The sequence below is a fragment of the Xenopus laevis genome, chromosome 7L (genome assembly GCF_017654675.1).
Source record: "Xenopus laevis strain J_2021 chromosome 7L, Xenopus_laevis_v10.1, whole genome shotgun sequence".
Lineage (NCBI taxonomy): Eukaryota > Metazoa > Chordata > Amphibia > Anura > Pipidae > Xenopus > Xenopus laevis.
In genome coordinates, this window is record NC_054383.1 from 135,941,262 (window position 1) to 135,969,173 (window position 27,912).

The 27,912-nt window shown below is 45.0% G+C and overlaps 1 protein-coding gene across 1 annotated transcript; it reads left to right on the forward strand.

Annotated features, from left to right (window-relative positions):
• Positions 1-2,095: 2,095 nt before the first annotated feature.
• Positions 2,096-26,690, forward strand: ddx19b.L (DEAD-box helicase 19B L homeolog). Its single transcript, XM_018226551.2, has 12 exons — positions 2,096-2,247; positions 4,366-4,423; positions 5,755-5,829; positions 16,149-16,284; positions 16,858-16,950; positions 17,246-17,348; positions 20,966-21,077; positions 21,485-21,662; positions 22,348-22,585; positions 22,958-23,120; positions 23,323-23,514; positions 25,573-26,690. Exons 1-12 carry the CDS (start codon positions 2,191-2,193, stop codon positions 25,632-25,634), a joined length of 1,467 nt encoding a protein of 488 aa, XP_018082040.1. The 5' UTR covers positions 2,096-2,190; the 3' UTR covers positions 25,635-26,690.
• The last annotated feature ends 1,222 nt before the right edge of the window (positions 26,691-27,912 follow it).

Sequence of the window (27,912 nt, forward strand, 5' to 3'; positions counted from 1 at the left end):
CTGCCTATTTCCAATGTGCAAATAAAAATGCTCTCTGGTTGTCAGGGGAAAATTAAAACCAGATTAACTGTGAGTGTTCAATGTTGATATTTTATTTATTTTTTTTCCTTTATTTTATTGCTTATGTTTTTAAGGCCCTCTGGCTGGTTGCTACCCTAACTTAGCCCTAGTAACCGGAGAGCATTTTAAATCTCACGCTTCAGTATACATGAAAAAATGAAATTATTCCAAAAACCACATAAAAGCAAAATTAAAAATGACTAATTGCAAATTGCTGTCGACATCAGTAAGCTTTAAGCTGAACTTCCCCTTTAATAAGCCCTGTAGGCACCAGAAAATCATGGAAAATACTGACAAAATAATTCCCTACTGTTTGTAACAATTAAAAAGGAGCCTTATAGACTCTGCATTATATTTATTCCCCTGACCCACTAGGGGCTCGTGGTCTCTGCCCCCGAACCCGCGCCAAACAGAACTGCACTGTGGCCCCAGGATAAAGAGACAGTCACAGGGTATGAAAGAAAGTCATTGGCAGTTACAAAGGGAAAGTGTTTGACTCCCAAAATCCATAAAGCCCTGATTGAGCAGAACTTCCCAGGGGAGAGATCAGCAGTGAATGGACCCAGCACTGTACTGAGAGGCTACTGCTGAACTGCCCATCAATTAAGGAGCTGTATATATTTATATATTTATACACAGAATTGGACTGGGTCGGTGGACCCCACCAATACAGGTCTCCCTGTTTCCCAGCTAAGGAGCAGTGTGCGTTATAGTCAGATCCAATGGAAGGTTAAATATACTGTGCGGTTGTTCTGTAACAATCAATATATGTATTTATGGATGTACAGAACTTGTATTAGTGCCGGACAGTATCAATAAGAGCCTGACAATAACGATACTTGGCTTCTCTATTCATTATCTCTACTCCCATTGCTCTCACCTGTGCTCCCTGCACTGCTGGTTCTGCCACGGAATACTGACAACACTACAAATCCTCATTCGAGCTGGACTAAGTATCCCTTAAGTGTTTTTAGTTTATGAATCCAGTTAATCTCCCTCCCTCGGCCCCTAGTCTGAATTAGACTGCTCCTCCTCACCCCAAGCTTTGGGCACACGATAAATTTTCAATCCTGAGTGAGACAAGATGGGGACTATTCTACATCTCTCTCTATCCTTATTTGTTATCATAGGGGGTAGTGTTGTCTGCTCCCAGCTGTCTAATTACAACAGACACTCCCACACAGGACATCGCTCAGTATTCCAGTTTAGGTATTCCCCTGTACTAAGCACAATTCAGCAGGAACACTCCCCTAAATTTGGTCATAGTCTGTACAGAGAGATCCCATAAAACTATGGCAGCATAGGTATTCCCTGTACTAAGCACAATTCAGCAGGAACAGTCCACTAAGTTTGCTCATAGTTTGTACAGAGAGATTCCATAAAACTATGGCAGCATAGGTATTCCCCTGTACTAAGCACAATTCAGCAGGAACAGTCCCTAAGTTTGCTCATAGTCTATACAGAGAGATCCCATAAAACTATGGCAGCATAGGTATTCCCTGTACTAAGCACAATTCAGCAGGAACAGTCCACTAAGTTTGCTCATAGTTTGTACAGAGAGATTCCATAAAACTATGGCAGCATAGGTATTCCCTGTACTAAGCACAATTCAGCAGGAACAGTCCCCTAAGTTTGCTCATAGTCTGTACAGAGAGATCCCATAAAACTATGACAGCATAGGTATTCCCTGTACTAAGCACAATTCAGCAGGAACAGTCCCTAAGTTTGCTCATAGTCTGTAAATGCCATAAAACAGCAGTAAAGAAGCAGAAATAGAAGAGAGAGCCAATAAGAGAAGACTGAATGTAACACCTCTATAATAAGAAAGGTATGACGGATACTGACTGTACACGGAGAAGTTAGGCAGTAGAGCTGTACAGACTGTACAAGGGTTGAATTCCAGCCAATTCCTGTCCGGCCTGGACCAACCCTGCACATTTTCCCACCCCCTGTGCTTTCTAGAAACTCATTCACACAGGAACAAAAGTTCTGGGTGCTATTTCCGGCCGGAAGGCTTTTAAAGGGTCCTGGCCGCGCCTTCTCTCCTACTTTTCCGCGCCCTGATTGGCTGTTGAGCCGGAATTCTCTCTCTCTCTGGTTGTGGTTCTGGCTCGCACTGTACTCGGCACGATGGCGACTGATTCCTGGGCCCTGGCGGTGGATGAGCAGGAGGCGGCGGCTGAGACGGTGAGATTGAGAGGGAGTTGAGGTTATTACTTTCCTCCTTCGGGTTTTACGTCTCCGTGCCCGGCACATGGTGCCAGGCTAATGGGCCCAAGCTCACCCGGGACACGGGAACTTTTGTTTGGGACATTTAACTATATTCTCTGTATTCTCCACTTGTGACAGCTCCTGTCATGTCTCTCCTCCTCCTAAAGCTCCTTCCTCCCTAGTCTTGCGCCCCCCCTCTGTTCTGCTCCTCTGAGGCCCTTACTTACCCCCCTCTGTTCTGCTCCTCTGAGGCCCTTACTCTCCCCCTCTGTTCTGCTCCTCTGAGGCCCTTACTCTCCCCCTGTCCCTCTGTTCTGCTCCTCTGGGGCCCTTACTCTCCCCCTGCGCCCCAGCACCCCTCTCTATTGGTAGGTTCCTCATACAGTGGCTACATTCAGGCTTTCTTTCAGCTTCCCTACCCCCTGGCACAACTTCCAGCCCATGCTCCTTACACTATACTGCACCTCGGCACAGCTCCTGCTCATATTCCCCTGGTAAAACATATTCTCCTTCCAGTAGATAAAAAAAAACAAACAAAAAAAAGAAGAATGTACCAGAAAACGCAGTTAGATAGAGAAGAATTGCGCTTAAAAAAGTAATATTTCGGGCTGATTTATTGAATATTTATGCAAAAACCCTAATAATCCCTCCTCTCCCTGAATTCCCAGGTTGTGCAAGGGAGGAGCCTGTGGCTCTCCGCTCACTGCACTGTAGGACAGGAACCAATCAGCAGCTAGCAGGACCTGATAGGGAACTGAAGCCTGTCTGTGCTTGTGTGACTGCAGGGCTGTGATTGGCTGTCCCCCTCCTACTGTGCTTCTGGCAGGGACCGTTACAACACGACCACCCCTCAAATTTAAGATATTAATTTGTATTACTGTGTAAAAGCAACACCATATATTACTTATAATTGCCTACAAGTGTTTTTTTCATTTATACTATATGTCTCCTTTAAAAGGGCCAGGAACATCCCCATTCCTTCTACGTCTGAGGGGTCGCCTGCCAAATTGTACCTCCTTTCTAGTCCTTTTGATCTCCGATCCCCCCCATCTCTTGCACTTACTGACTCTGTAGTATGTAATACAAGATTCCTTTATTTGTCAATACAGACCATATACAGTTATACATCGTATCAAAATCACTTCACTCAGCCCCCCCCCTTGTTCATTTACATAAAGAGAGCATTTGAGGATACACATAAGGTGACGGGTGCAGGGAACAGTTATTGTACAATATTATTGTGTTACACACTCTAATTGTTTGTGGGAAGAAGCTTTTGCAGTGTCTAGTAGTTTTTAGTTTGAATGCTGCGGAACCTTCTTCCAGATGGTGAGAGAGAGAACAGAATGAGACGTATGGGAGAAGTCTTTTGCTGAGAGATTTGCTCGGCGTATAATGGGTTTCCGGTAGAGTTTGGAGATGGGTGGGAGAGGTTCTCCTATGATCCTATACAAACCTGGCATTGCAGTTGGCAGTTCTCGGAGCAGTTGCAGTTGGACAGGGGAAGGTGTTTGTGTCGCTTCAAATGGCAAATATCGATCGTTTCCAGTGGAACTGTATTTAATGTAGAACATGTTGTCATGGAAACAGAATGTGATGGCACAAATGAGCCTGCTGGTCCACCAATTCTTTGCCTAATTCTAGTTTTGCTTTAGTTTCTTAAAATTGCTCGGCAATGATAGTGTGTGTTGATTTCCCGTTTGGATCACATGGGCTGGAAGGGACTGGGAACCAGTAGACTGTTGAGTCTGTACTGGGTAATAGCTGTGTGTATGGGTATCTGCATGTCTGAGGCATGGGATGCACCTAAATTATATAATGGGATGGGTAGGGGTCCCGCTGCTGCCTAAACTGCTTCAGCTCTGAGTGACAGGCAGCTCTTGGTTTTTGTTTTTTTTGGTGTGGGGGGTTCCGTTTTTTTCTGAATGAAAATACATTGTCATTTATACACTCAATAATGTTGTGTTCAGATAATTCTATTACAGTACCTCAAAACATATGAATGATTTCACTTCGTACCCAGATTGGGTCTCCTGGATTTCTCTCTGGGTGCCCATATCTGCCCCTCTTACTGATTATTATTCTTCTTCTCAGCTCGGCAAGTTAAACCTGAAAGATGAAAAAGCGGTGAAGCTAAAGCCAGAGAGCAATGGTAAGTGATTATTGTTTCATCCCAATAGATTACCAGCACATTATGTAACTGGGCTCAGCAATAATCAGTATTCAGAGCAGGATAACTATGAATCCGACCCCCTGTTAGCTTGTACTGTCCTGCACCCTGATGTTTGCAGCTTTAAAGAGTTGTAACCCAGCCGTAAACCAATCCCACGGCGCCCCCTAGTTTTCTATAGACGTTTCTGAAAACCGTAATTAGAGATGCAAGAAAATTCACCACTGAGAATTCTGCTGATCAAAAACGTCATTATAAATGCAAAAGAACTGACCAATGAGAATGCTGATTCCCAGCCCCATGTCAGGCATCTCGCTGTTATGTTACATATAGAGAGAATTAATTATTTCTTCATTATATGACACTGGAATGAGACATGGGGATAAAGGACAGACTTGTTCAGTGCTGGGAAACTGGGCTTAAAACTTCCAACTCCAGTTGCAGGAACCAAGAACATGGAGCCAGATTGATACAGATCAGCTGGGATTCTCATTGGAGGGTTTTAAATGGGTTGTTCACCTTCTAAACACATATTTTAGTTCAATTTCCCCAGAAATATTTTTTTTCCAATTCCTTTCCATTACGGTATTTATTTTTTCATAATCTAAGTGTAAAGTTGAATGTCCCTGTCTCTGGTGTTTGAGTGCCAGCTCAGTGATTCAGGTGCAGACTCTAAACTGTTAAAATTTAGCCGCATTTTGCAACATTCTCAGCAGCATCTCTGGAGTATCAGTAACTATTGTATCAAGTCTAACAGCTGCCTGTAATGAAACCCAGAGATTCTGCTCAGCAGGGACAAAGATAAGAAATGGATCAGCTAAATGTATCCATTTAGAACAGTTTACAGGGTCGGCGACCCCCCCCCTGAGCTGCCTTAGAAGGTAAGAAAATGACACTTTACACTTGAATATTAGAAAACCAGTCACACACAGAAAATAGAAAGTAATTGGAAAAAGTCTTTATATCTGGTGAACTATCTGAATCCAACGATGTGTTTCAAGATGAACAACCTCTTTAAAGCAGTCGCTGGCTGCGGAGATTTAGGGAACTTTTTTTTTTTTTTATTGTGCAATATTGCTTTAAGAATGCAACCCTGGTGTTGCTGGACTACAGCTCCCAGCATTTTTACAATTATACTTGAATACAGCTCCCAGCATGCCTCAACCTTGATTATGTTACATTATTCTGGGATTTGTAGTTCAGCAATAACAGAGTAAAGTTTGGTTGAGCAGTGCAGCAGGGTTTACTACCCCCGTTGAAATCCTCGTGCATCTAAACACCATTATATTAATGTGATTGTTGTTCCCGCCCAGGCACAGACAGTGTGGAGAATGCAGAGCAGACTGGCCGCAAAGATGGAGACAAGTCAGAAGATGATGATGATAAAGGTTAGGGGGGGAGGGATGAACCAGAGATTAAGCTACATATATTTTCTGAAATATCCAATTTATAGAAGTGTCTCGTCAAATATATAATGAGCAGGAGTGTGTCGGCTGTAATTCCTAATAACTATCTCACTGCATGGACTCAAGATTGGGTCTTTATATGCGTCAATTGCTTACTGGCCCATGGATGGAACGTAACACATTCAGAATCTCTGCTGCTTGGGTTACTTTCCGACCCCTGTAGGTTCTGTCCATGCTGAGGCTGCATATGGCTCTGTGTCGGGTTATTTACTCTTTCAGAGGCCAGTTAGGGGGAGATTTGGGGTGAGAGCTTATTTGTACCCTGGGTACCCCTGGAACTATAGCAGGGTGACACCCCAATGTTTCTATATATCTGTAACCTTGTTATGAGCTAAGGGGGCCCAGTCTGAAGGTCAGTTAGGGGGAGATTTGGGGTGAGTGTTTGTACCCTGGGTACCCCTGGAACTATAGCAGGGTGACTGTTACCCCAATGTTTCTATATATCTGTAACCTTGTTATAAGCTAAGGGGGCCCAGTCTGAAGGCCAGTTAGGGGGAGATTTGGGGTGAGTGCTTATTTGTGCCCTGGGTACCCCTGGAGCTATAGCAGGGTGACTTACACCATTGTTTCTCTAGGTGGCCCTCTTGTCAGTGCAGACATGTTGGTTATGTTTAGCTTCACCTCTGGTGGCAGGACAGAAAGGAAAGACTCTTGACCCCTCTCTTGGGACATATAGGTTGGCTCCACCTCTCATCCTCCCGTTATTGTTGCTTTCTACCTTTTTATTTTTCTTGCTAATAATACAGGTTTAAGGTACAATGGAGGCATGCAGAGCTTTCTCCCAACAAAATTGTGATTCCCCTCCTTGCTGGTATTGGCAGGAAGTGTAATGAGAGCAGAGATCATTGAGATTAGCAGATTAGGGTCAGACATACAGAGTTGCCTATACACCCTGAATACATACAGACCGTATGTTTTACATGGAGATGATACACAAGAACAAGACCAGACATAGAGCTGCCTATATATCCTGACTCTGTAGCCAGTGAAATCTACATCTGGGGACAGAGGGCCAGGCTTGCAGAGCTGTGTATATGCCCTACATTGTGCAGGGAATGAGACAGGGTGTCAGAACTGCAGTCTGGGAAAAAAGGGACCGCCATTCCCACCCCTATACTAAGTTAGGCAAACTGCCTTTCTCTTGCCTAATTGGGGGACACAGGCACCATGGGGATGAAGATCCTGCAGCTTGGAGAAGGACACTAACTTGTTAACTTTTGACTCCTCCTCCTGCTCTGGGCTTCATCCCCTGCCTCCTTCTACTATACCCAGTTTCTTTTAGTGTCCTCAGAGGAGAAGACACAGGAAAACTTGTGGCTGGAGCAGTGATCAAGGACCACGGTTAAGATCATGCCACAGATGGGGACCATTGATTACACTCACGTGTCCCACCAGCTGTTTAGGTTCCATCCTAAAAACTCTACGTGCCCAACAGCCTTTCCGCTCTACGGAGGTCTGCAGGCTTGCTCCCTTCATTCCCTGTAGCTGTGTTTCCGCTCCACGGAGGTCTGAACCAGCTTTTATAATCCATTTTCTATCACTGTACATGGATTTATGTTTATATCTACAGGGAATCCAAATAGCCAGAGGCACCCAACGGCTGGACGGATTGGGTGAGTAGTTTTGGTTCACTACTTCCGACCTACCCCCTCCCAAGGGCGCCAGCTTACTTTTCTAAGCGTTACTCACGCGGCGCCCCTTTTTTCGCTGCGTGCAGCACATAGGCGCGCACTTCCGGTTTCTCTCTGCTGGGCGCCATGCGTTGGTGACACGCAAGTCGTCACTGGCGCCAAAACTAGCGAGCACGCACTTCCGGTTCTTCGTACCTCAGCCGGCAATCTCCTGCGCTCCTCAGTCTCTCGGCGGCGGCGCTCCCACGGCAGCCACTACGGACTGGACCTACAGGTTGAGCGTTGGATAACCCTATTCTGCCGCATTTACAGGCGAGTAACTCCACCTGCTTTTATGCGCATTAGGCTGTAGAGTTTTCTTCTATGCTGCACACGTGTCTTGGGGAGTTGGGATAATCAACATCTCCCTTCTCTCTTGCAGGCTCTATTACTAAGTCCTGCGCCAGGATATCCCCTGCCCCTCCTTTTATACTTGTATACCTTAAGGAGTTTTGGCTGTATTGCCACTAAGATGGCAGACAAAACAGAGGAGCCCAGGACCTCAAAGTCCTCAGCACCTTCTCGCAAGGCTACACAAATATCTTACCTTGCATGTGCAGCGTGCAACACCAAATTTCAGAGTGTTTCGTCTGAATCTGTGTGCGCAGCGTGTAGAAACCCACCCACTCCACCTGTCGCTAACACAGCCAGCACTGCCAGCACATCTGACTCTGAATTGGTTCGTGCTCTCTCTCTCTCACTTGCTGGACTACAAAATTTATCCCGCATTCCTGAGACTTTAGATAAGGTTTTAGAGAGATTGTCTGACCCTGCAAGGTCACAAGACAGCAGACCTACTGCCTCCAAGCGTTCCATTATTTCCCCTCCAGACTCCCCTGGGGAACAGTTTAGCCCATCTGACGAAGAGGGACAAATCCCTTCAGGTGACGAGTCAGAGGATCAACCTGACCCAGATCAGGACACTCCCAGAACTCAAAGGGAGGTAGAGGGACTTATACAGGCTGTTCTTACAACGCTTAACATCGAAGACACAACTTCGACTGTGGAACCAGCTAAGAACATTTTTAAGAGACAAAAGAAAACCTCCTACATCTTCCCAGCATATGAGCAATTGGAGGAGATAGTCAAATCTCAATGGAAGACCCCCGATCACAGAGTGCAAATATCCAGGCGTTTTTCTCAAACTTATCCATTCCCACAAGATTGCATTGATCTCTGGTCATCACCTCCAGCTGTTGATCCACCAGTTTCCAGGCTATCCAAGGCCACCACTATCCCGGTGGCAGATGCTGCGTCCTTCAAGGACCCTATAGACAAGCGTCTGGAGGGATTCTGCAAGGCAACCTTTACAGCTTCCGGTATGGCTTTCAGACCGATCTTTGCTATAGCCTGGGTGGCCAAGGCAATGGAAGTCTGGGTAGAACAGACAGCTCAACTTATTGGGTCCGAAGACCCTTCTACCGACGCTCTTTTATCGCAAATAGCAGATGCCACATCTTATATCTGTGACGCCTCTTTAGATGCTGCAAAACTGGTGGCTAAGGCTTCAGCACAATCGGTAGCCGCCCGAAGATTCCTGTGGTTGAAGTCATGGTCAGCTGATCTCACTTCCAAAAGATCTCTCGTTAGTCTTCCCTTCCTGGGAAAACAACTGTTCGGAGCAGAGTTAGACAAGATTATATCACAGGCCACAGGCGGTAAGAGTACCTTGCTTCCGCAGACCAGAGCCAAGAGAACCACTTTTAAGAGAAGACCGTTTTTTCGGCCCTTTCGCCAGGGACAGCGGACGAAGCCCCCAGCAGACAAGTCCACCTCTAACTTTCGCCAACGCTACCACAACAAGCAAGGTGCCTCCTGGTCGTCCTCTAAGGGTCAGGCCAAGTCCTCCCAGGACAAGTCCGCCACGGCATGAAGGCGTACCCACCCTCGGAGGGATCCCCTTAGGCGGCCGGCTAATGTCCTTTCGAGAGGTGTGGAAAGCCCAAATAAGGGATCAGTGGGTCATTCAAGTGGTCTCTCAAGGACTGCTCATAGACTTTGTACGTCTTCCCCCCCGCAGATTTTTCGTATCCCGCCTACCCCTCAACGTTCCAAAACGGCACAAGGTCCTCTCAGTAATCCAAGACCTCTGTTCAGCAGGGACTATCCAACCGGTGCCTCCAGGGGAAAGAGGTTGGGGATACTATTCCAACCTATTCACGGTTCCCAAAAAGACGGTTCCCTGAGGCCAGTCTTAGACTTAAAGGATCTCAACCCATTCGTCAGGAAACTCCATTTCAAAATGGAATCCATACAGTCTGTCCTCGCATCCATGGAGGAAAACGAATTCATGTCAGTCATAGACGTCAAGGACGCCTACCTCCATATACCGATCCACCCCAATCACCACAGATTCCTCCGGTTTTATGTCGATGGCAACCATTGGCAGTTTGTGGCACTACCATTCGGACTTTCGTCTGCCCCCAGAACCTTCACCAAGGTGATGGCGGCGGCGCTGGAACAGCTCAGGCTCAGGGGCATCTCAGTACTACCCTACCTGGACGACCTTCTCGTAAAGGGCCCGTCTGCGGCAGTCACCCAGTCCCACACCTCGCAGACGCTCCAGGTCCTGGAAAATCTGGGTTGGATCATCAACTACAGGAAGTCCCACCTCCTTCCGACACAGACCATAGAATACTTGGGGCTGATTCTGGACTCCAAGCGAGCGACAGTCTTCCTTCCACGAGAAAAAGCCAATACCTTACAGAGCCGCATTCAGACTCTCAGAACAACCACCTCGGTTCCTCTTCGCACGGCTATGCGAACACTGGGTACAATGGTCGCCTCATTCCCGGCAATCCCATATGCTCAATTCCACACCAGACCTCTCCAACACCTGATTCTCAGGCATCAACGGCGGGACCGACGGAACTTGGACCGCCTGATTGTGATCCCAGAGAAAGTTCAGACTTCCCTGCTCTGGTGGACCCACCCTCTACGAGCCTCACAGGGAAGACCCTTCCCCAACCACGTATGGACGGTGGTCACGACGGATGCAAGCTTAACGGGGTGGGGCGGTGTACTAGGAAACAGAACAGCCCAGGGCTGCTGGAACCAGGAAGAGAGACGTCTGCAGATCAACCTGCTGGAGCTAAGAGCAATACTGTACTCACTACAACACTTCTCGCCATTCCTCCGGGGCAGGGCAGTGAGAATTCAGTCGGACAATGTGACCGCAGTGGCCTATGTGAACCACCAAGGGGGCACAAGAAGCCCTGCATCCCTACAGGAGGCCGCCAAGATCCTGTCTTGGGCGGAAAACAACATCCCAGAATTGTCAGCGGTGCACATCCCAGGGGTCGACAACTGGATGGCAGATTATCTGAGCAGGGAGACCTTAGACCACGGCGAATGGAGTCTGCACCAGGAGGTCTTTCAACTACTAGTAGACAGGTGGGGTCTCCCAGATGTGGATCTCATGGCATCCAGATGCAACCGGAAGGTGCAAAGATTCGTTGCCAGGAGCGCAGACCCGCTAGCTCACGCGACAGACGCCCTAGTAGTTCCGTGGGACTTCACCATGGCCTACGCCTTTCCCCCACTGGCTCTTCTCCCGAGACTCTTAAAGAAGATAAAGAGAGAGGGAACTCTGACCATTCTCGTGGCGCCATACTGGCCAAGAAGGTCTTGGTTCGCCGATGTGGTGGATCTGTCCATCGACGAACCGTTTCGTCTCCCGGACCGAGAGGATCTGCTGACTCAAGGGCCCATCAAACACCCGAATTCTCATCGCTGGGCTTTAACGGCGTGGCTCTTGAGACCTTAGTCCTTAAACGATCAGGGGTCCCCACGGCAGCCATCCCTACCTTGCTTCGGGCGCGAAAGCCAGTTTCTGCAAAGGTATATCATAGAGTGTGGAAAACCTTCATCGGTTGGTGCGAACGACAAGACGTCAATCCACAGAAGGCAACTGAGAGTGCCATACTCTCCTTCCTCCAAGATGGGCTCAGTAAGGGGTTAGCATTGAGCTCGCTGAAGGTGCAGGTTTCGGCCCTTTCCATTCTCTTCCAGAAGAAATTGGCGCTACGGAGCCACGTCAAGACTTTTTTGCAGGGGGCAACCAGGATCGTACCTCCTTATCGATGCCCAGTTCCCCCTTGGGATCTCAATCTGGTTCTCTCCGTCCTTCAGGAGGATCCGTACGAACCCATAGAGGCCGTGCCCCTGGCCACGCTTACTGAAAAGGTTGTCTTCCTACTAGCAATTACATCTGCGCGACGGGTTTCGGAACTGGCAGCGCTCTCTTGCAGACCTCCGTTCACCATCATCCACAAGGATAAAGTAGTACTCAGGCCCACACCCGACTTCCTTCCTAAGGTTGTCTCAGAATTTCACCTCAACCAAGACTTGGTAGTTCCTTCTCTCTGTCCGGTACCCCGGAATCCCAAGGAAGCTAAATTGAACAAGTTGGATGTGGTTCGAGCAATCAAGGCCTACTTGGAGGCTACTAAGGATATGAGGAGATCAGATTCGCTTTTTGTGCTCCCGAGTGGTCCTAAGAAGGGAACTAAAGCTTCCAAGGCTGCGGTGGCTAAGTGGATAAGATCCACCATCATCAGAGCTTATTCGGTGAAGGGCAAGGAGACTCCACTGCAGGTGAGAGCACACTCAACGAGGTCCTTGAGTACGTCCTGGGCAATTCGCCACCAAGCCTCCGTGGAGCAAGTCTGCAGAGCAGCTACTTGGGCATCTCCGCATACTTTCACGCGATTCTATAGGCTGCACACACAGGCCTCAGCCGAAGCCAGCTTCGGGAGGAAGGTGTTACAGACTGTGCTTGACTGAACACCTTTTGGGGTTAGTGTCCCGCCCTCAGGGGTTGCTTTGGGACATCCCCATGGTGCCTGTGTCCCCCAATTAGGCAAGAGAAAGAGAGATTTTTGTACTTACCGTTAAATCTTTTTCTCTTGTCCTATATTGGGGGACACAGGCCTTCCCGCCCTGTTGTACACTGCTGTGCAACGTTTTTTATTGTGTATAGTTGCTCCGCGTTGGGAGTCCTTGTTTTGAAGGTTATGAGGGGGTTGAGAGACTCCTTTTCTGTTTTGGGTTGCTTTATATCTCACTCCTCTTCGGTTTGAAACTGAGTATAGTAGAAGGAGGCAGGGGATGAAGCACAGAGCAGGAGGAGGAGTCAAAAGTTAACAAGTTAGTGTCCTTCTCCAAGCTGCAGGATCTTCATCCCCATGGTGCCTGTGTCCCCCAATATAGGACAAGAGAAAAAGATTTAACGGTAAGTACAAAAATCTCTCTTTCACAATAACCTGACCCATGACTACCTCATCCTCCTTAAAGGAACAGTTCAGTGTAAAAATAAAAACTGGGTATATGGGTTGTGCAAAATAAAAAATGTATCTAATATAGTAAGTTAGACAAAAATGTAATGTATAAAGGCTGGAGTGAGTGGATGTGTAACATAATAGCCAGAACTCTACTTCCTGCTTTTCAGCTCTCTAACTCTGAGTTAGTCAGTGACTATAAGGGGGGCCACATGGGACATAACTGTTCAGTGAGTTTCTAATTGATCCTCAGCATTCAGCTCAGATTCAAAAGCAACAGTTATGTCCCATGTGCCCCCCCCCCAAGTCTCTGATTGGTTACTGCCTGGTAACCAATCAGTGGAAAGCAAGAGAGCTGAAAAGCAGGAAGTAGTGTTCTGGCTATTATGTTACACATCCACTCACTCCAGCCTTTATACATTACATTTTTGCCTAACTAACTATATTAGATACATTTTTTATTTTGCACAGCCTGTCTATTTACCCAGTTTTTATTTTTAATTTCTTTAAAAACTAGTGAATGTAAAATTGATGAGGGGATTATTCTAAGCACTTTTGCAATGTGCATTCATTATTTATTTTTAATTCCAAGATATTAAAGGGTACATGTACTGTTAATATGAATGAATTGTTACAACAGCGCCACCTGCTGGTCATTTTCCCACCAGTCTGACCAGCAAGTAGTCAAGGAAGTTGTCAGGAGAAAGAAAGAGGCTGATGTTCTTTTGTTTAGGAAAGATGTGAGAAAGGTTTCTAATTTTATTCCTAAGCAGAAGAACATCAGCCTCTTTCTTTCTCCTGACAACTTCCTTGACTACTTGCTGGTCAGACTGGTGGGAAAATGACCAGCAGGTGGCGCTGTTGTAACAAAATTCATTCATAGTAACAGTACATGTATCCCTTAATATCTTGGAATAAAAACAAAATAAATAATGAATGTAAGTTACAAAAGTGCTTAGAATAGCCCCTTCATCAATTTTACATTCCCTTATTTTTAAGGTTTACTTATCCTTTAAAGGACAATGAGACTTTTAATACATTTTGTCTTTGTCTAATAGAGGGGCCCCTGAATGTACCTGATCAGTGAAATAATTTTTAACAAAAAACAATCCTGTCTCCCATAGTGCCCACTAGAATTTAACTCTATTTCTCCTGACCTGCTAGCGCCATGTTTGTTTCAGTGACATACTAAAGATGGCGCAGGCGAACTAAATGCGCATGCACCAACACTATCCCTGCCCCTGGATGCGAGCAGATAGAATAATAATAATAGAGGCAGAGAGATCGCAGGAGCTGCAATGAAATACACACGGATTATAATCTGTAATAAGGACTTGATTATCAGTGTGTTTTTGTTCATTAATTTCACATGTTACCAGTGAGAAGATCTGAAATGTGCATGCGCTGCCTATAACTTTACCAGTCTGCCCATGACTAACAGTCTTGGTCTTGATAAAATATTTTTTATGCTTGTGCCTTTACTTACGTTTTTTTTTTTTTTCAGTTTGGTGTACAAAAAGGTGTGGTTTTGGGGGGTCTGTAACTGTAAGGGGGTCTTGCACAGTCATATTTAGGGTAGTTTCCCATTGTACGTATGAAATTGGTTGAGCTAAATGTGGCAAATTACAATAATTTTTGGTGTTTTTGAGAAATATAAAAACCAATGTCTTTAGCGTATCTTTGCAGTATGGTAGTTTGGAGTAGAAAGACAAAATTACCCATTTTGGATTTGCCAGAATGAGTTCTTTTGAAACTATATGAACCTTTTTCAGCAGGATTCGTCCGAACCCTTCTGCCAGGCTGAGCCGAATCCTAATTTGCATATACAAATTAGACTCAGGGAGGGAAATTGCGTGACTTTGTCACAAAACAAGGAAGTAAAATGTTTTTCCCCTTCCCACCCCTAATTTGCATATGCAAATTAGGATTCGGTTCGGTATTCAGCTGAATCTTTCTTGAAGGATTCGGAGGTTCGGCTGAATCCAAAATAGTGGGTTTGGTGCATCCCTACTTTTACCACACACAACTGTTAGTGTGTTTATAAATGAGGGTAAATTTAAGCCATTAAATAAGTATGCACAAGGTAAATTTTGGGGTCTTTACATGCCATGTACTTCGATAAAGCATCAAACTGTTCATCGGAACCCAGGCATTCATGTTTAGGGTGTTTTATTTTGGCACCTAATGATGTGTAGGAGATATGATGCCGTAGACTGAAAGCTCTGAGGTCATTTTTCAAAAATTTCACAATTTTTTTTTATAAAAATCATAACTAGGAAAGAATTGCAACTTGGTAGTTTGGAGCGGAAAGATCTATTTACCCATTTGGGATTTGTCACAATCTGTTCCTTCCAGTATCTGTCGTTTTCTAGGGTAAACCTACAGTTAGTGGAATGTTTGGCCTTTGCAATCAGAAGTATTCCGTTTTCTATATTTATTTATATTTGTTGGCTGCTGTATATTTAGTTTATTCCTTCACCAGTAGGGGATTTCTAAGTTTATAGTAATTTGGTAGTGTACTGCTTGGAGTTTCTGACCTATACAAGTGAGAAATCTCCATAAAACGATATACCGTATATACTCGAGTATAAGCCGAGGTACCTAATTTTACCTCCAAAAACTGGGAAAGCTTATTGACTCGAGTATAAGCCTACGGTGAGAAATGCAGCAGCTTCTGGTAAGTTTCAATCAAAAAAATTGAGGGTTTCTGCTCCCATTGGAGGTGCCGGCGACCATTCTTGGACACTGGCGAATATTCTTGGAGACTATTCTTGGACGTCATCGACTATTCTTGGACGCCGGCGACTATTCTTAGACACCGGCGACCATTTTTGCGCTTGACCCGAGTATAAGCCGAGGTAGAGTTTTTCAGCATATTTTGGGGGCTGAAAAACTCGGCTTATACTAGAGTATATACGGTACTTGGTATTGGCACGTTCAGGAGACTTGGAACTTTCCAAATCTGCTGTTTTCTCATTCTCTGAGATATGTTTGTATTATGGAAATATGTTAGGTTTTTTTAGACACTTAGAAGCATGTATCTTTTTTCCAGTAGTGGAATTAGTCCAGAATTCTTAGGTTATTATTTTGAAAGCTTGCGTTATCCAGAAAAAAAAAACAAAGAAAAGGCCCCTATAGTGAGAGAGAGCACAAAATATTTCAAAAATGGTCTGGCGATAAAAGTACCAAATTGGCGAGCAGTGAATGGTTTGAAGAGCATTTTGCACTTAACCTAATAATGTAATTGTATCTTCTTTTAATTGCTAAAACTTCCTCCTGTTTTTCTCCCCAGAGGACACAGCTGCTCAGTCGTTGCTCAACAAACTTATTCGGAATAATCTGGTCAGCAACACCAACCAAGTGGAGGTTCTGCAACGGGATCCGAATTCTCCCCTGTACTCTGTCAAGTCGTTTGAGGAGCTGAGACTGTAAGTTCTCTTCTAAACACGGACCGTGTCAATTTCTCTCTCGCCACATCGCTTTTCTTTCCCTCCTTGTGGTGCAACGATGCTCCCACCGTAGGAGATGATGTGTGAGAGTGCACAGCACCAGGCTCTAATTACATTTCCTAGACAAATCTCTGCCTGCGTATCCACGGCAACTGCATCCAAGGAGCCCATAGTCTGAGCGCACCCCGGCACTGGCAGAGACTCTGTGTTGCTCTTTATTTCTTAGAACTGGCTGCCCTCTTATGCGGCTCTCTTGCGAGTGTGGGCGCTGGCACAGCGGAAAGCTGTCTTCACTCTGTATTTTATTTTAATTCCTGCAGACTGATCCTCTGCACCCATATCAATATATTGAAGGACATTGAATTGCAAAAAGCTAATAAAATCATGTCTTCCTGTTTACACACTGATCCTGTATAAATGAATAGCTAAGGGGGAATTTATTCTCCTCCTAAACCTCCGCATGTGATGGTCCATGTCTATATTGCATTTCTTCTGTATCTTTTTATTCCATATTCGTTCCTGCTGAGCCAGTCTCACTTGTGTCATTTCTAGGAAGCCAGAACTCCTTCAAGGTGTCTATGCCATGGGATTCAACAGGCCCTCCAAGATCCAAGAGAATGCTTTGCCGATGATGCTGGCTGAGCCGTATGTATTAAACTCACTATTGCTCTGTTGTTGGTTAGTGACTTCTCTCTACTTGGCCCCTCAGCACCACTGGGGGTGGGGAAAAGTAAGACAAGCACCTACTGATAATTAAATCTGTTGTAGCCTTAAATTCTCACCACAACTCACCCTTTATTGCATGGAAACTGTATTACAAGTAGCCAACATACAAGATGCACGGACCTACCTTATTGCCTAGCAACAGTCTTCAATTATCCACTTCGGTCTTTTTGAGACCAGAACTTTCACTAATAAAAACCTTTCTCCCTTTTTCTAGGCCTCAGAACCTCATTGCCCAGTCTCAGTCGGGTACAGGTAAAACCGCTGCCTTTGTTCTGGCCATGCTGAGTCGAGTGGATCCTGCAAATAAATATCCACAGGTGAGAAGCAGTCTCCTGGCCTTGAGGGTATTCAGTGATGGAGACTGAGGGGTGAATAATTTACAGCAAATCTAAGGCTGCCTCTGTATTCCATATTAAAGGTCAGCTTAAAGGGGAAATAAGCCCAGTGTAGGCTTATATGGCATTAGGTGAAGGTATGCACTACCACTGCTTCCTGATGCTGTAGAGGAGTCTTAAAGGGGAACTATTGCAAAAGAGATTTTTGTACTCCGTTAAATCTTTTTCACTTGTCCTATATTGGGGAACACGGGCACCGTGGGGATGAAGATCCTGCAGCTGGAGAATGGACACTAACATGTTAAATGTGACTCCTCCTCCTGCTCTGGACTTCATTCACTGCCTCCTTATTAAATTCAGTTTCTATCGAAGAAGGAGCAAAATAGGAGTACCTCAACCCCCTCAAAACTTTTTGGAAAACTTTTAAAAAAACTTATGGCTTTCTCTCAACATGGAGAAACAGAACATCATTTATTTGTGAACATCGGTGTCAATACAGGGCGGGAAGGCCTGTGTCCCCCAATATAGGACAAGAGAAAAAGATTTAACAGTGAGTACAAAAATCTTTCTCTTTCCTAATTGGAGGACACGGGCACCGTGGGGATGTCCCAAAGCTACCCAGAGGGCGGGACACTGTGACCCCAGTTGGTGTTTAACAGACTACGGCCTGTAACACCTTCCTCCCGAAGCTGGCTTCGGCTGAAGCTTGTGTGTGTAGCCTGTAGAATCGTGCTGAGACAGCGAGTGGATCGAGCTCTAACTCTTGATAGGTGGAGTTTTCCCTTTTACCGCATATGCTCGGATGATAGTGGAACGGATCCACTTGACCAACGTTGTCTTGGCTGCTCTAGTACCACGTTTTGGGCCGTTCGGAATAATGAATGGTGCATCAGTTCTCCTGATGTCCTTTTGTAGCTTGCACAAGACTTGATTGCCCGAAGCACATCCTGCTTGTGCAGTTTTGTCTCTAGAAGATTTTTGGGTTCTGGACATAGGGAAGGTACGACCATATCCTGGTTTAGGTGAAAATCCGATAACACCTTTGGTAAAAAGTCCGGAGTAGGTTGGAGGACTAACTTGTCCTTGCGAATGATGAAGGGCGACTTGCATGAAAGTGCAGCTAATTCAGAAACTCTCCAGGCTGATGGCCAGAGGAAACAGGCATGAGTCGACAGAGGAATCTCGTCTAACGGTTCATATGGGTCCACCTGTAAGGCCGGGAGTACCAGGTTAAGGTCCCAAGGTGGTACTGGGCAGCGATATGGTGGAACCAAGCGAGTTGTTCCTTGAAGGAAGGTTCTGATGTTGCTCTTCAGAGCCAGCTTCTCCTGAAGGAGAATGGACAATGCGGAAACTTGTACTATCCGAGAACTCCATGCTAAACCTTTAGTCCATCCCTCCTGAAGAAAGGCTAGGATCTCTTTCCTTTGCCCTCTGAGGGTCTGTACCTCTGCGTTCGCACCTTGAAATGAAGGTCTTCCATATTCTGTGGTAGACTTTGGCTGAAACTGGCTTGCGTGCTCGCAGCATAGTAGGAGCACCTTCCGCTGGAGCTCACAGATGTAAATTTGGGCGGGCAACTGGACCTTGGGTCACCTTGATTTATAGTTTCCCTGCTGAGATAGTCTATCCAGTTGTCTACCCCTGGGATATGTACCGCCGATAGCGCTGGCACATTGTTTTCCGCCTACTCCAGGATCACGTTTGCCTCCCTGAGGGCAGTGGGGCTTCTGGTGCCGCCTTGGTGGTTTATGCACGCTACTGCCGTTACATTGTCGGACTGGATCCATACCGCCTGCCCCCGGAGCAAGGGGGTCAAACCTTCCAGAGAGTAACAAATCGCTCTCTGTTCCAGAAGATTGATGGGAAGTCTTCTCTCCTCCTGATCCCAAAGGCCTTGGACAGTTGTTTGGCCTAGTACGCCTCCCACCCCCTTAAGCTGGCAACCATTGTGAGACCAGTCCAGAGGTGGGGAGGAAAGGGTCTTCTGTCGGCTGGGGTTGTGTCCACCAGGATAGGAAAGCTTTACCTGTTCCAGAATGGGGATCTGGCGATCGAGATCGTTCCGATCCTTGCGTTGTTGCAGCAGAATGGTGTGCTGAAGAGGTCTGGTGTGGAGCTCTGCATAAGGGATTGCTGGAAAGGATGCAACCATTGTACCCAGGGTCTGCAGGGCTGTTCAGAGAGAGAGACGCAGTTGGCACTCGTGAGCGTCCTGACCCGTCCCAGAAGGGTGTTGGACTTGTCTCTTGGGAGGAAGGCTCTCCCCTTCCTGGAGTCAAATATCAGTCCCAAGAATTCTATTGACTGAGTCGGATGGAGATGCAACTTGGTGAAGTTGATTGTCCACCCTAACTCTGTCAAGGTCTGTAGGAGCTGGGACGTATAGTGAAGACCTACCGTAGCCAACTAGCAGATCGTCCAAATAGGGGATGAGGGTGATGACCCTGATTCTTAGCTCCTCTAACGCTGCCGCCATAACCTTGGTGAAGGTGCATGGAGCCGACGACAGGCAGAAAGGGAGCACTACGAACTGCCAGTGTAGTCCGTTCAGGTGGAATCTGAGGAACCTGTGGTGGGCCGGGTGAATCGGTATGTGGAGATATGCGTCCTCGTTGTCTTCCATAGACGCTAAGACCGACTGTATTGATTCCATCTTGAAATGGCACCACCTGACAAAAGGATTGAGATCCTTTAGGTCTAAAACTGGTCTCAGGGAGCCGCGCTTTTTGGGTACCATGAAGAGGTTTAAGTAGTACCCTATTCCCCTGTCTCCTTGCGGAACTGGTTGAATTGTTCCCGCCAAGACCAGGTCTTGGAAGGCAGCGAGGAATTTGGTTTGGTGGGAGCTTAGCTTGGGCAAGCGGGATATGAAGAATCTGTGGGTGGCCTTTGAGTGAAGTCTATCAAAAGTCCTTGTGATACTCCCCTTCTTATATATATTTTTTCTTTCTGTAATAAATAAATTTTTCAAATCGGGTGTGCTATCCATTACTCTTATTTGCAGATCTATTTGGAGACCATTATGGGGAGTCACCTATGGATTAGCACCCCATAGGTTTATCTAATTGGGTGTGCGCCTTCTCTTTGTTTTGTATACTGCGCTGGTAGAGCGGGTGAGATGGGAAGACTACCTGGATAAGTGGGTAGTGTCCCTGTCGGTGGGAGTAACACAAAACCACACCACATAACACACACCTGCTGTATCTTGTGAGTGGGAAGGCTGTAGGGTAACAAAACTGAATTTAGTAGGAGGAGGCAGGGGACTAAGCCCAGAGCAGGATGAGTCACGTTTAACATGTTAGTGTCCATTCTCCAGCTGCAGGATCTTCATCCATTTAATAGTGAGCTCCAATACCTCTTCTAGGCAAAAGGAGACACCATATAATATACATTGGATGTAAGTGTCAATGATTATCTGACACCCAACTCTTGAATGAAGAAAAACAGATGCTGAGAGAGGAATAGTGAAGATAAACTTGATTATTTCAGAAACGCTACAGAATTTTTAATTCTGTTTAGAAAGTTTAGCTTATATTAAATTTTTTTGATAGTTCCCCTTTAACTATTTAGCTGATTTGATGACATCTCATTTTCAGTGCTTGTGCCTCTCTCCAACCTACGAGCTGGCTCTACAGACCGGGAAGGTCATTGAACAAATGGGGCAGTTTTCGAACATCAAATTGGCCTACGCTGTACGAGGAAAGAAGTGTGAGTATTCGTAAGCTGCCGTGGATATTAAGAGATTTGCCCAATTATTGGACCTTTCAGGATTTCTTGGCAATTGAGGCGCCTTCCTTTGGGACTACTGAACATGTAGTGGTTACAAGCAACCCTTGCACAAACACTTGAGTGGAGCTCCACCTGTTCCTGCTACCCCACATTAGGCTGCGAGTTTGCCGTAGATCACAATGAGTGGATGGGATTTATTCACCCTGATTGCACTCATCCACACACAGTTTGCATAGTGGGCAGCAACATATCTCCGAGAGAGATTTGTATTTCATCTTTCCTCTTATTCCCAAGCTGCTTGATGTTCATCTTTTGAAAGTTCACTCTGTGCTGGGGCTCCTCTCATGCGCAAGTAATTGTTTGTTTGTTTTTTGATGTCTTTACAGTGGAACGTGGGCAGAAGATTCCAGAGCATATTGTTATTGGCACGCCGGGAACTGTGCTTGACTGGTGCTCCAAACTGAGGTTTATTGATCCCAAGAAGATTAAGGTGTTTGTGCTTGATGAAGCGGACGTGATGATCGCCACTCAGGGACACCAGGATCAGAGTATCCGCATCCAGAAGTGAGTGACACACACAGCCCATTCCTAGAGTTTGTTGTACTGAAGGCTTCCAGTTTAGATTTAGTCCCTGGCTCCTTGGTTCTTCAGCACAATGCAGGAGAAGACATTGGGAGGCCCATTTATCAAAGGCAGAATATTTTTTTAAATATAATCACAATTCAACTGGGAGGTTATTAAAGAAAAAAAATTAATGTCTAATATTCTAGCGGTTCCGAAAATTCTAATCGTTTTCGATTCTTACAAATAGGGTTTTCTTCCGAAAAAATAGGAAGGCTATTAACATCTCCAAATGACCGCCGGAATTCTGCCATTGGCTGTAGGTGGTAAATATTCAAATTAGGACTGTTTCCATGGTCGAGCTGTGATACATTTCATATTTGCATTCGAATAGGGGATTAAGATTTGAATCTGTGAATTTTTAAACTCGAAAATTTTAATTTACTATTCGTCCCTTGAGAAATGTGCCCCTTAATGAGATTCTGCCTCCCAGTTGTACCCGACTGTACAATGAGCTCTTGCGCTACCAGCATGAGGCTATAGCTGAAACCATCTCCCATATCCAATCAGTCTGAAAGTGTCCCACACTCCGGTCCAGTAATCTGTGAACGAGGGGGTATTAAATCTAATATGAAAGTGTGGCCTCTCTGTGCAAATATAAAGTTTCTATGGATTCGCTGCTTTGCAGGATGCTGCCCCAGGACTGCCAGATGCTGCTTTTCTCCGCCACATTCGAAGAATCCGTGTGGAGGTTTGCACAGAAAGTGGTGCCGGAACCCAACATCATCAAACTGAAAAGGGAGGAGGAGACCCTGGACACCATCAAGCAGTACTACGTCGTGTGTAAGAAACGCGAAGATAAATTCCGAGCTTTGTGCAACATCTACGGCTCCATAACCATCGCGCAGGCCATGATCTTCTGCCATGTGAGTAAGGAGAGCGGAGCCGCAGGTTTGAGATCCTTTATATACAGCACACTGCAATTTCATAGGAGTCCACTATACCTATTGGTTAATTTTGGATTGAGGCGGGCCACCCCTCCCCCAAGCCCATAACTCAAGGCTGTCAGATTACATTGCTATCTTTTATGCTTTTTAGCTGTTACCGTAGGGTTTTTTGTTTAGCTTTCTTCTAAACAAACTGATAAAGAGGAACTTGGAACCCATCACCGTGTTTGTGCCAAGTTCTCCTACATGGTTGCCAACAATGTATCCTCCCACCACAGGAGACATTACATTATCCTGTTTACATTTAATATTGGGAGGGCCTTTATCTCTGTATAAATTGCTGTCGTACAGACCCGCAAGACTGCGTCCTGGTTGGCCGGTGAGCTGTACAAAGAAGGCCACCAGGTGGCCCTACTGAGCGGAGAGATGATGGTGGAGCAGAGGGCAGCCGTCATTGATCGATTCCGAGATGGCAAGGAGAAAGTGTTGGTTACAACCAATGTGTGCGCCAGAGGTGAGAATTTGTCATAGATTTAAATTCAAGAACCAGCAAAAGTTTTTGAATTTTTTTATTTTTTATTTTTGCATCCTGTCTTAATGAGGTCATTGGTTCGAACTGCTGCTAGGTGATGTCACTTCCATCACTCGCAAACTTTGTGCCTGATTACAAACCTCGGGCAGGGTTTACTGAACCTCCTGTTCTGTGTTTCCTCCAGGTATCGACGTGGAACAAGTGTCCGTGGTTATTAACTTCGACCTTCCCGTGGACAAGGATGGGAACCCGGATAACGAGACCTACCTTCATAGAATCGGCCGCACGGGGCGTTTCGGCAAGCGAGGACTGGCCATCAATATGGTTGACGGTGAACACAGCATGAGAATTCTGCAAAGTATCCAGCAGCACTTCAGTGAGTATTTGTCCTTTTAAATTGCTGCCTGCATATTTATGGCACCCCTGTAGAAGGGCCTGACCTGTGTGGGGTCCATTCTCCCTTCCTGTTCTAGATCTTCCTTCTTTGTATATCCCTTCCTGTTCTAGATCTTCCTTCTTTGTATATCCCTTCCTGTTCTAGATCTTCCTTCTTTGTATATCCCTTCCTGTTCTAGATCTTCCTTCTTTGTATATCCCTTCCTGTTCTCAGGTTCTGACTTCTCAGCAGACGTCTGTTATTGCTGTTTTAGTTTTTATTCCCCCCCCCTGCTCTTTTATTTATTTTTTTAACGTTTTTTTTTTTTTTTTTTTTATTTGTTGCATCTTCAACATACAAAATAAAGGATAATTTTACAATAATATTCATAGTGTACATTTAATTATTCACATGGTTTGAGAGACCCTTCACCTAAATGAGAGCCATCTCTGAATTAATGGTTTCCACAATTGAAGAACAAGCACTTGTTTTTTGTTTTATAACTCAAACAGGGGTGTGTGGGGGATTTGGGCCGTGTGGGCTTGTTAGTTCCCCCACTTTTTTAAGGGATACCAATATTTATCGGTAACAATTCCCAACATTCTTAAAGCGATATTGTCATTGGAAAAATTTTTTTTTAAAAAAATGAATCAGTTAATAGTGCTGCTCCAGCAGAATTCTGCACTGAAATCCATTTCTCAAAAGAGCAAACTGATTTTTTTATATTCAATTTTGAAATCTGACATGGGGCTAGACATATTGCCAATTTCCCAGCTGCCCCCAGTCATGTGACTTGTGCTCTGTGGGGAAATGACCAGCAGGTGGGGCTAGACATATTGTCTGTTTCATGTGACTTGTGCTCTGATAAACTTCAATCACTCTTTACTGCTGTACTGCAAGTTGGATTGATATCACCCCCTCCCTTTTTCCCCCCAGCAGCCTAACAGAACAATGGGAAGGTAACCAGATAACAGCCCCCTAACACAAGATAACAGCTGCCTGGTAGATCTAAGAACAACACTCAATAGTAAAATCCAGGTCCCACTGAGACACATTCAGTTACATTGAGAAGGAAAAACAGCAGCCTGCCAGAAAGCATTTCTCTCCTAAAGTGCAGGCACAAGTCACATGACATGGGGCAGCTGGGAAATTGACAAAATGTCTAGCCCCATGTCAGATTTCAAAATTCAATATAAAAAAATCTGTTTGCTCTTTTGAGAAATGGATTTCAGTGCAGAATTCTGCTGGAGCAGCACTATTAACTGATTCATTTTGGGAAAAAAAATGTTTTCGCATGACAGTATCCCTTTAAGGAAGGACCAAGCCAAAGCAGCAATTTACTGCAAAGTGCTTTTATTCACACAACGTATATTTTGTGTGTAGAACCTACAACCCCCCCCCCCCCCCCAAAGGGTTCTACACAAGAAACATGTAGTGTGAATAAAAGCACTTTGCAGTAACTTGCTGCTTGGGCTTGGTCCTTCCTTAATGCTATAGTTGCACTATTAACGTGTGGACGGGACGTGGAAGGAAAAGCCGTACGTACAAGTATAGCTGTGTATGGGCAAAGTTTTGTCTAAGGTAACAATTTCCAGTCTGCTTTTCTGCTAAACTATATTTTGAATCCGCACCTTTTGTTACTCATGAGTATAATGGACTACCACTGCCAGTTTTACTCAAAATACTGTCAAGGCAAGCTGGCAGTTGCGGGACCCATAAATAAAGTGCACTTTATTAATTGATTAACCTATAATTACTTGATCGTTGGTAGTTAGGGGGTCTACATCTTTTTTTTTTTTTTCTTCTTCTTCTTTGGAATCTGACTCTTACTGGTAATTACACCTCTGCATCATTCGAAAAGTGTTTTTTTTTTTTTTTAATTAATAGGGATTCCTTTTTATTACTAGATTAGGAGGTTTGGCGGTTGTGTATTTTGGGGGGCTTTTGCGTGCATGAAACAAATGTTGTTCTGCGGGGAGTAGATTTGATGTCCGTATAGTAGAACGGTTAATTCTCGGGAGTCGCATATGTACTTAACGGCCTTCTGTCCATTCGCAGGTAAAAAGATCGAACACCTCGACGCGGATGACATTGATGAAATTGAAAAAATCAGCAAGTGAAATGTATCGGCGTCTCTTTCCCTGATCTGCATCTCTGGTGTCGTCTTTCCAGAGGACTCTGGTCCTGTTCAGCCCAACGCCATCCCCACAACTCACATGAATCTCCTTTGTTTTTTTTATGGAAGCTTTTTTTTTTTTTTTTTTTTTAAAGGGGGATCTTTTTAAATCTTCAAACTGCTGCCTCTGAAAATCGGCTAAGCCAGAGTGTGGAGTTACAACTTTGCCCACAAACAAACTATTCACCCAGAGTTCTGCTGCATTGAACCCGCACCCCATTACTAAACTGGACCAGGAATGGCACCTGGATTGTCCCACTGCCCCAGATCTGTGTATCAGGCACTGGGTTGAGCAAGTATCTGATTGGACAGACGGCAGACAACGTATCGTGACTGCATCAAATGTGTTTTTTTTGGGGGGGGTAGGGATATACTAAACATTTTATCAGCGCTTCTCTTGCAGGATTAATTCTTTTTTTCCCTATTTTAATTTGTCTCCTTGAACTTTCATTTCTTTTAAGAATTCTGCTTCTAGTACAATCTGCAGAAGGTATTTTTTTTTTCTTTTTTAAATGTTATGTGCTTGGCTGGCTCCCCGGCTGGAGACTTCATGGACAGTGGCGTTGTAACGAGTGTGGCTTCTAACGAGTGTGGCTTCTCCTATTGGGGACACGGGGTGTAATGCAAAGTGTGTGTTGCAAATGGCTCCCAGGCAACTGCCGGCTGTTCATTGACAACAGTGAATGAAGGGGATGCCTCGTGAGGTGCAGTCCTGTGCTGTTTTATTGTACCTCCCACCAACATTGCTTCTTGCTGACTCTGCATTTTAACACTTGGTTTTCAATACGTTGCTTTGAAACGGAAGCACCATTTTACAGAGTAAATAAAGAAAATAAAAATGTTGATTGTTTTTTCAGATTTGCCTAAGATTTTTGGAAATGTGGACTACTTTACTTTAAAACAGCCAGGAAATCTGCACTGGAAGTGAGGCTCCTTTTTATAGGGTGTCCTGCTGCTCCTGTTCTGTATCTGCTTGTTTCAATAAAGCATCTGCGCCATAGATCACTGCATTTTGCCTTTAAACACCTCCATAGATAGAGGGAAATGTGCCCTTTATTTGCCCAGCTGCCATCTTGCATTGTACAAGGGTCTGTCAGGTGACTGGTCCTTAGGAGAGCTGACAACTCTATGACAACCAGTTGCCTATGAGTCTAATTGCTGGAAGCAAAGGTTCTGCTTTTTCCAGAGTGGACAGAGCCCCTGAGGCTTTTGAACCTCAAAATGTCAGCTCTGATGTGAGTCTTAAATACAGCAAAAGGCTGTGCCAAGTAAAGCAGAAAACTTCCATAGACTTTGCTTCTGCCCCATCGCTTCAGTGACATAGGGATTAGACCGAATCCACAATGAAAGATTTGCCAAATCCTGGGCTGAAAGGTTAAAAAATATATTTAATGTCCTTGTTTGTGTGACAGTTGCGTGGTTTTAAAGGGGAACTAACGTGGAAATGTCATATAAACCAGCATACTGAAATAAGAAACTTTCTAAATACAATCTAGAAATTCTGCATTGTTTCTGAAATAATCAAGTTTATGTTTGCTGTCCCTCTCTCAGCATCTGTTTCTCTTCATTCTGTCTTCATGCAGCAGTTGGGTGTCAGATATTCACTGACAGTTAGATCCAATATATCTTATAGGGGGGCTCCTTTTGCCTAGAAGATGTATTAGAGCTCACACTTAAAATCACCAGAAATCTTGTCTCTCTACATGCAGGATTTGTGCAAAAGGCAGTTATTTTGTTAGTGGAATCAGCTATTTGAGTGAGCTCTAATTCATCTGCTAGGAAAGGAGCCCCCCTATAAGCTATATGGTGAAGAGAAATGGATGTGGAGAGAGGAATAGTAAATATAAACTTGATTATTTCAGAAATAAAGCAGAATATTTAATTGATTCTATTTAGGAAGTTCCTTATTTCAATATGAAGAAGCTTGTATTAAATTTAAATTTTTTGTGATCATTCCTTTTAAGGATTCAGATTCGGTTTATTGAGCAAATTCAGGGGGCACTCCGGATAAATCTGAAGAACTTAATTGCAACATTAGGGTAACGGCATCGCCTTGCGCGTTTTGGGAAACACTCCCTTAATCATAGTCATGCCTATGATTAAGGGTTTGATTTCCTGTAAGGCAATGCCGTTACCCTAACGTTGCAATTAAGTTCTTCAGATTTATCCAGTGTGCCCCCTGAATTTGCTCATTGGATCTATATGACAGTCGGGACGCTGGT

Coding starts and splice junctions, on each gene's coding strand:
- ddx19b.L (XM_018226551.2), top strand. CDS start 2,191: ATGGCGACTGATTCCTGGGCCCTGGCGGTGGATGAGCAGGAGGCGGCG. Junction 16,951..17,245: donor CCGATGATGCTGGCTGAGCC/GTATGTATTAAA, acceptor CCCTTTTTCTAG/GCCTCAGAACCTCATTGCCC. Junction 21,078..21,484: donor CGCTGTACGAGGAAAGAAGT/GTGAGTATTCGT, acceptor ATGTCTTTACAG/TGGAACGTGGGCAGAAGATT.